Raw genomic sequence first — 8562 nt, forward strand, 5'->3', positions numbered from 1 at the left:
GAACTCAGTTTGCTGCGTTTCTATCAAGATCGCTTGCTGCATTGGCTAGGATTGTTCAGTTGTTCCACTTATTTTATTATCTACTTGCTTTGAGGTATTATTATATAACTTTCTTACACATTTATTAGTTTATTTTTTATTGCCTACTATATGTTTGATGAAGGTTTTCAATGAAAATGTTTATTTCTGGATGCGTGTTCTTCGAGCTATTAATTTCGTGTCAGTTAACTAAAATTTGCTAATAATATACATGCTTATATAAAATACATAAAATCCCCACATAAAGAACCTACACTGATTTTCTAACAAAGCACCTACAATCAAATTTGAAATAAGCTAGGAACCTACAACGTTAAAGCACCTAGGTACATCCACTTAATTCATAAAAGCACCTACATCCAAATTTGAAATAAGGAACCTACAAAAAAATTGAAATAAAGTACCTGATTATCATTCTTAATAAGACCTTTAAGACAGAGTAAATTGCCCAAGCGGTGGCTGCTTCGAATTCCAAGAGAAAGGAATATTTGTAACAATTAGCACGAGTCCACTCAAGGAATTGTGGCACAGCTGTCCAATGTGATATCTCTCACTCTAAGTGGTTGCCCTCTTGACTTGGCTTGGTTGAGTAAATATGAGTTCACTTGTTTTTTGTTTTCTTCTTTATTTTTAAATAAGGTAACGACAGGAATGGTTTTTCTTTTCTTGTTTTTCACTTTTTTGGCCACCGAATATTATAAAGGGTCATCAAGAATAAATCATAAATTTGATCTATCAACTAGCTGATTATGTACATTATTTAGACGTAACATATTATATATATAAGTGATCTATAACATATAGTCGTCTTTTATTTGTTGCTCCAAAATATAGTCGTCTTTTATTATTTTATTTAATAAACAATAATATAGCCGTCTTGATTTCTTTTTTGAGAGAAAAAAAATAGAGTTTTCTAAGTTTTCTATTTTTTAATTACTGTAGACGGTCTTTTAATAGTATAGACACTGTTTGTTGTAGGACTTTTTTGTTTCTTAATGCTTTATGTCACTAGAAAAAAGTAAACTGCCTACGTTGTGCTATGCAAATAATTAAATTTTGGATTTTGAGAAAATTTTGACGAAAATTTTGAAGATTTTTAAATTTTAATAAAAATTAAACGAAAACGACTAAAATTGCTATCAAAATATAAAATTTTTTTACTGAAATGTTACCATATGTTTATTTAACATATTATCTACTAAATAAGGTTACCGAAGTGTTATTTACTAGACAAAATAATTATTAAAAAATTTTCTTTTTCTTTACTCACATGCAATTTACTAGTATCAATAAATAAAATAATACGAGATATATATTATTTTTATGTTAGCATGACATATCTTTTTTTTTTTTTTGTATTAAGTAATAGTTATTAAAAATATAAAATTGAATTACTAAATTTGTGTTGAATTCATGTCAAATCTACAATTGTCAGCCATTTATGTAGTATTAGGATATTTAATTGTGGAACTGGATCCTGGATTTTCTTTTCTTGCCTCTTATTATTTACTCATTTTTCTCAAATTTAATTATCTCCTAAAACTCATTCAAACATGATCATAAGGCAAATAATTGAAGAAGAGAAAAAGGTTTTTTAAGTTAAAAATCCAAATTTGATATCCAAAACATTTTCATAACAAAAAAACATAGAAACAGTGGGATTTTGTTTAAACAAAGTTAAACATTTTAGATTTGATTTTTGGTGAAGAAGAGAACAAAAAAAAGAAGGTTCCTCTTCCAATTAGCGGCACCCTATGTTTTGCTATATTAGGCGGCGTTTAAAACATTATTTTCACTTGAATTTCCATATGTTTTTTTAATTTTTGTTGTTTAGTCAAAAATGGCTGAAGATTTGAATCACGTGGCGGGAGAGACTAATCAAAAAGCAACTTCACTATTTGTCAAGTCTTATTCTATAAATAGCTCTCGAACTGAGACAAAAAATCCCACAACACCATCGACCTAGGGTGACCTGAAGGACACAATTCATTTTCAAACAGCGAAGATTTTCAGACAAGCAGCTGAAAATATGGGGTTTAACAAAATGGGTTTGGTGTCTTTGGTCTTCACTTTTGTAGGGTTTATGTTCCTTGATGGTTTGCTCCTTTGCAAGGCTATCCGTTATTATGATTTTGTCGTAAGTGTGCTTGCTATATGCATTACTCTCTAACATAAGAGCATGCATGACTGCTTAAATTTAAAGATGGAATGTGCTGCAAGATGCGTGTGCATGCCCGGATTTTTTTATATTATTTTATATTTTATATTGTTTTTATATATGAACATTGTGCATGGATTTTTATTGGGTATTAATTCGTTGTGCTTGTTGGGGTTTGTCTGTATGATATTTTGTGCAGCTAAAAGAAACAAATTTTACAAGGCTGTGCAGCACAAAGAGTATCTTAACTGTGAATGGCAGCTTTCCAGGGCCAACCCTTCATGTTCACATAGGAGATACCATTTATGTCAATGTCCATAATCAAGGATTGTACGGTGTCACCATTCATTGGTAAACCCCGCAATTGTTTTTATGTTTGGTACACGGGGTATGTCTTGTTTTTAGCTATGTCTTGTTCATTCAACATTTTTCTATGTCTTGTTCAATTATTGAAGGCACGGAGTGAAGCAGCCAAGAAATCCTTGGTCGGATGGACCCGAGAACATAACTCAGTGCCCAATTCAACCCGGAAACAATTTTACTTACGAGGTTATATTTTCTACTGAAGAAGGAACACTATGGTGGCATGCCCACAGTGATTGGACACGCGCCACCGTCCATGGCGCTATCGTTATTTTTCCGGCGGCTGGCACAACTTTTCCATTTCCAACGCCTGATGTAGAAGAAACCATTATTTTAGGTACGTTAATTTTTTTTTTAAAGATTTTTATCATAAAGAGTCCTTCAAGTTTCATCAAAATATAAAACATAATAATCAAATTGAAGTTAGGAATACCAAATATGATTTCAAGTGAAAATATAAGAACAAAAAGTGTAATTTACCTTAGAAAGGAAAAGTAACAAATTTTTTTTTTTTGGCGAAGAGTAATCAGTTGGAACGTGCACATATGCATTTTGGAGCTCTCTAATATATGCCCATCTTTATCATATTTGCTGAAGCAAACCTAAAGGAAGAATCTTGATGTCCCTTTTACATTCTTCTATATTGCGAAAACATACAAAACCGAAACCAATTATGAAGCAACAAAAAAGTTCACATCGGTGCTGCAGTCGTATATAGTACTATTAAATAGATTTATGCTAGCTAGGCCTGCCTAGACTACTTTAAAGTACTTGTACATGCACATATATGCATCGATATTTCTTATCTTAATAATTATTATATCATGTTGTGGCAGCATCATGGTTTAAAGGGGATATCAAGGAACTAATAGATGAGGCCCTCACAACTGGTGGTGAACCAAACAAATCCGATGCCTTCACAATCAATGGACAGCCCGGAGATTTATACAGTTGTTCCAATGGTACATAAAATAAATTAAAACAATTATTTATTTATTTATTTATAATGTTACTATCATAAAAATAAATTAGTCAAAAAGCAATGGATAGGTAGTGCATGTTTTTCTAACAAGATAGAGTACTTTTTTTTTTATATTGAAGTACTTTGACACAAAGGTTGAGTACGTAACACTTTAATTATTTAATTACAATGCGCGTAATGTGGCAAGACTTCTGCATATATGTATATATATGAAATATAGATCAATTATAGGCTTGCAAAGGGAAATATAATAGTACAATAGATTTATCAGCTTTGTTGACAATTGACATATATGCAGTGAGTTTCTAGAACATGCAATAGTACTCAATAAATATCTAAGGAAAAAGAAGATTCAATTAGTATTATTCAGGTTTCACTTCTAACTTTATCATTAAGAACCTAACTCTTGTTAATTTGTTCAATGTTTATGTCAATGATCAAGTCAATGTTTTCATTCCAGAAAGCAAAAAAAAAAAAAGAAAAAAAAAAGACTAAGTTGATGTTCAGTACGTACTTGTAGTTTTTCTTTCGTTACATGCTTTGTAAGATAACCAAATCCTTAACCTATCTCACATATGTTTATCTGTCTTAAAATATTAATTTTTCGCCACTTAATGAAACATAATTTCATAAGAAAAAAGAAAAATCGAGACTATTATTAATAAAAGAGGAAAATGTTACATCTAATGTTTGAAAGGAGTACGTAAAATGCTACGAACTCCAAAATAAATTTAAAATTTTGGATTATATACATCAACTGAGATGAAAATGTTTAGTTTCTTAATATTATATGCAACATTATTTTGTTGGTGGCTAAAATTTTAGAGAAGTTTTGGTAGTTTTTCTTTCTTCTTCTTTTTATTTTTTATTATTTATTATTTATTATTTTTTATTTTTTATTTTTTATTTTTTATTTTTTATTTTTTATTTTTTATTTTTTATTTATGGAAAGGCTAGTAGCCCAAATTAATTAGTAGAATTCATATGAATATGAACATCTTTTTGTAGTATTTCTATCTTGATAACAAAATGTTTTTTTTTTTCTAGAAAAATGGGTGGGACATATTTTGATTGCATCATGGGAATTGGAAATTTTAGTGCTGCTATTTGCACACCTAATTTCCTCTCTTTACACACCCTCTCCTTTTTAAATTTGAAATTACAAATTTAACCAAAAATGAAAAGACTATAAAGGACAAAAATAAAAATAAAACAGAACCCCAAGGTGGACCTCCGGCACCCATGCCATCATCACCAGCGGCAGACCTCCGGCTCTCCCTTTCTCTTTCTCTCTCTCTTCGCCCCACCTCCATTTCTTTCTCCAACATCTCTCTCCTTCCCTCTCTCTCTCTCTTCTCTCCTCTGTCTACTCTCTCTGATCTACTGCAGAGGCTGGTGACCTTGTCGGCTTCCCCATCGGTCGTTGTCGTCGTTGACCAGTGTGGAGGCCTGCAAGGTCGCCAGCCTCTGTTGCAGATCTGAGAGAGAAATAGATAAAGGAGAGAAAATAGGTAAGAGGCAAAGAAGAGAGAGAGAAAGAGACATAAGGAAGTAGAGAGAGAGAGGGAGAGAAAGGGGAAGGGAGACCGGCCGGTCTTCGTCGATAGTGGCAGAGGTTGGACAGCCGGTGACGAGTGGCGAGTGGGGGGGTCGAGGTGGTGGGGTGTGCTGGGTTGTGTTGTGGTGTGTTGGGTGGTAAGGGTATTTTGAAAATTTGGGGGGGTGTGTTTTTAGAATTTAATAAAATTAAAAAGAAAATAGGGTGTAAGGTGAGAAAGGAGTGTGTAATGAGAGGAAATTGGGTGTGCATTTAGCAGAACTCTTATTAATATGTATTCTCTGGTAGAAAACATTGTTGGGGTTTTGTCGTGTTTTGTGGCATATGGGTGTAACTCTTATACATTTGTCTAACTTGACCGGCATAATTTGTTACTTGAGTTCTTAACAAAAGAATTAACACGTACATGGAGATTTTATAGGTGTCCAATCTAGGCTAGCCACATACATGCTGTGAGAAACATTAACATGTCATTAGTTGGATGAATTACTCTTCACCGACGCTTCCTAGATTTTTTTTTTTTTTGGAAAAATTTTAGCTAAATGATTTCAACTATACCTCATGTCTCTATTCAGGACATGAGTTTCACTTTGTGTCAACTGAGGACTGAAATTTTCATTTTATGTCAATTAAGGACCTTTATTTTTTTCTCAACTTTGGCTTGATGTTAGACCCATTAAACCTCCATCAAATTATGCATCTCCTCTTTACAATAATATATATTTACATCACCTAAATCGGAGCTCTACGTACAACTCCAGATAATCTGCCTCAAACTAGGGTACCCGAAACTATCCAATTTTTCAGATATTTTCCTAGAGATCCGATTGTACAGTTTCAAGTACCTTACTTTGAGGCCGATTATCTGGAGATGTAAATGTTCGATTGGAGTGATCTTTATATGGTTGTAGAGATGAGATGCATAGCTTTAAACCCAATATAAGTTTGCTGAGTTTGGTGGAGGTTTGATGGGTTTAATGTCAGGACCAAATTGAGATAAAAAAAAAAAAAAAAAAAAAACAGGGTCCTTAATTGATACAAAATGAAAGTTTCAGTCCTCAGTTGACACAAAGTGAAATTCATATCCTAAATAGAGATATGAGGTATAGTTCGAGTCCATTAGCTAAATTTTTTTTTTTTTTTTTGGCCAAGGGACCCTTCCTAGATATTAATTCTAGCAAACATACTTATGAGGACCACGTACCCCTAGCTATTTGTCTCGATTTTGGTTGAAAATAGATTCTTTGTTATACTTGTCTTGAACTTAATAAATTGCAAGAATTGCGAGTTTATGAATATGACAGTATTAATCACGTACTTAAAAGATATTATAAATAAATCATTATTAAAACGAGAAAATAAAATTAAACTCAGTAATGATTTGAATCTCATTTTGATTATGCATGCATCTTATAAATGATTTCATATTGCAGAAACGATGTACCGTTTGATGGTTGATTACGGCAAGACCTATCTTCTCCGCATAATCAACGCAGTGATGAACGAGGAAGCATTTTTCGGCATTGCCAACCACAACCTCACAGTCGTCACTCAAGATGCGGCATACATAAAGCCCATAACCACCTCCTACATCGTCATAACTCCAGGCCAAACAATGGACGTCCTGGTCACCACAAACCAGACTCTCAGCCATTACTACATGGCCTCCACTCCTTTTGTTGATGGCGATGTTGACTTCAACAACAGCACCACCAGTGCAATACTTCAATACACAGGCAACTATAGCACCCCATCAACCATACCCTTTCCAAATCTTCCTAGTTACAATGATGAGACAGCTGCTTCAAACTTCACCAAACTTGTAAGGGCTTTGGCAAGCGAGGAACACCCTATTGTCGTCCCAACAAACATCACAACACAGTTGTTCATCACTGTCTCAGTGAATGAAGTTGTTTGTGCCAATTCTTCATGTGCTGGGCCTGAGGGAAATAGGCTTTCTGCGGGCTTGAACAATATTAGTTTCGTGACCCCAGCTATTGATATTCTGCAAGCATATTATACGTATGTATGATTAATTTTCGAGTAATGTTATTGAAATCATTTCAACTGACCATCTTGTGGACTGTCTTTTTTTAGGGGGTTGGAGGGAGTTTACAACGACAGTTTCCCAGACAGGCCGCCTTATGTTTTCAACTACACAGGAGACGTGGGAAACAACACATTATATCCAACCCTAGCCACAAAGGTTAGGTTTATCGAATATGGTGAAGAGGTTGAAATCATCTTCCAAGGGACCAACATCCTTGCCCCTGAGAACCATCCTATGCATCTCCATGGGTTCAGCTTCTATTTGGTGGGAACAGGTTCTGGGAATTTTGACAATACAACTTCGCCCAACACCTACAATTTGGTTGATCCACCAGAAATAAACACACTTGGACTTCCAAAGAATGGATGGGTTGTTATTAGATTCGTTGCTGATAATCCTGGTACGTACATTCTATATATAATATATAAAAAAGTAATATTTTATTACTAGACAGTCCAATAATATAACTATGCATCTTATATATGTTATTAGACTTATTCTAAATGCTGATTATATTTGATTGTTGACTACTCTGGTAACATAAGCATTTTATGTTATTGATCAGAACATGTGTCAATTAAGAGAATACTTACATATATTGGTACCTAATTGATGCAATTGATGTACATCTCATTTGTGCTATGCAATTAATTAGGTGCATTTTTTAAGGGCGACAATGCTAGTTAACTAAATGAATTGGTTAATGATCATTTTCAGGAGTATGGTTCATGCACTGTCATTTGGAAAGACATTCCAGTTGGGGAATGAACACGGTGTTCATAGTGACGAATGGAAAGACCAATGAAACAACTATGCTCCCACCACCTGCTAACATGCCTTCTTGTTCCAACTCTTAAATTTGATTTGTACTTTTTTTTCCATCACAATATATATTTAGGCTTGATTTGTAAGAATAATGTAAGCCTCCAAATTCTTGTTATGATAAATTATTTTGGCAAGAAAATTAGCTGAAAATTTTATTTCACTTTCTTTACATTTAGTCTAGTTCCGAATTTGTATTAGATTATTGTCATGTATCCCCTAAAAGGTTAATTAAAACAATAAAATCCAACGTCACTAGATTAATTTTAGTTTTGTTAAACCTAAGTTCATGCAAGTTTAGATTGTATTAGGATCGTATTGATATAACTCTAAGGATTGGATTAGATTGTATTGTAATAGATTGGAATGGAAACATTAATCCTACACCTCGTTGCAACATAAAACTACATAGTGGATAAAATAATAGTTTAAATTAAATAAATCATTTAAATTAGAGAATAAAAAAAAGAAGAATTTCTTCGATTTTCTCAGCAACTAAACAATTACGCAAACCATCACAAAAATTAAAAATAGACAAAATTCGACAAACTTTTTTTTGGACTCTCATCAATGCCGCTGGCTCCAGTGTC

At 33.3% G+C, this 8562-nt stretch overlaps 1 protein-coding gene across 1 annotated transcript; it reads left to right on the forward strand.

The window, feature by feature from the left end:
- The first annotated feature begins 2068 nt into the window (after window positions 1-2068).
- On the forward strand, window positions 2069-8114 carry LOC147277451 (putative laccase-9). Its single transcript, XM_086252851.1, has 7 exons — window positions 2069-2176; window positions 2397-2548; window positions 2653-2897; window positions 3397-3522; window positions 6534-7122; window positions 7198-7550; window positions 7868-8114. Exons 1-7 carry the CDS (start codon window positions 2069-2071, stop codon window positions 8005-8007), a joined length of 1713 nt encoding a protein of 570 aa, XP_086108977.1. The 3' UTR covers window positions 8008-8114.
- Window positions 8115-8562: the final 448 nt, after the last annotated feature.

This window comes from Dryas octopetala, chromosome 8 (genome assembly GCF_963921425.1).
Source record: "Dryas octopetala chromosome 8, drDryOcto1.1, whole genome shotgun sequence".
Classification (NCBI taxonomy): Eukaryota; Viridiplantae; Streptophyta; class Magnoliopsida; order Rosales; family Rosaceae; genus Dryas; species Dryas octopetala.

Coding starts and splice junctions, on each gene's coding strand:
- LOC147277451 (XM_086252851.1), top strand. CDS start 2,069: ATGGGGTTTAACAAAATGGGTTTGGTGTCTTTGGTCTTCACTTTTGTA. Junction 2,549..2,652: donor TACGGTGTCACCATTCATTG/GTAAACCCCGCA, acceptor CAATTATTGAAG/GCACGGAGTGAAGCAGCCAA. Junction 7,551..7,867: donor ATTCGTTGCTGATAATCCTG/GTACGTACATTC, acceptor GATCATTTTCAG/GAGTATGGTTCATGCACTGT.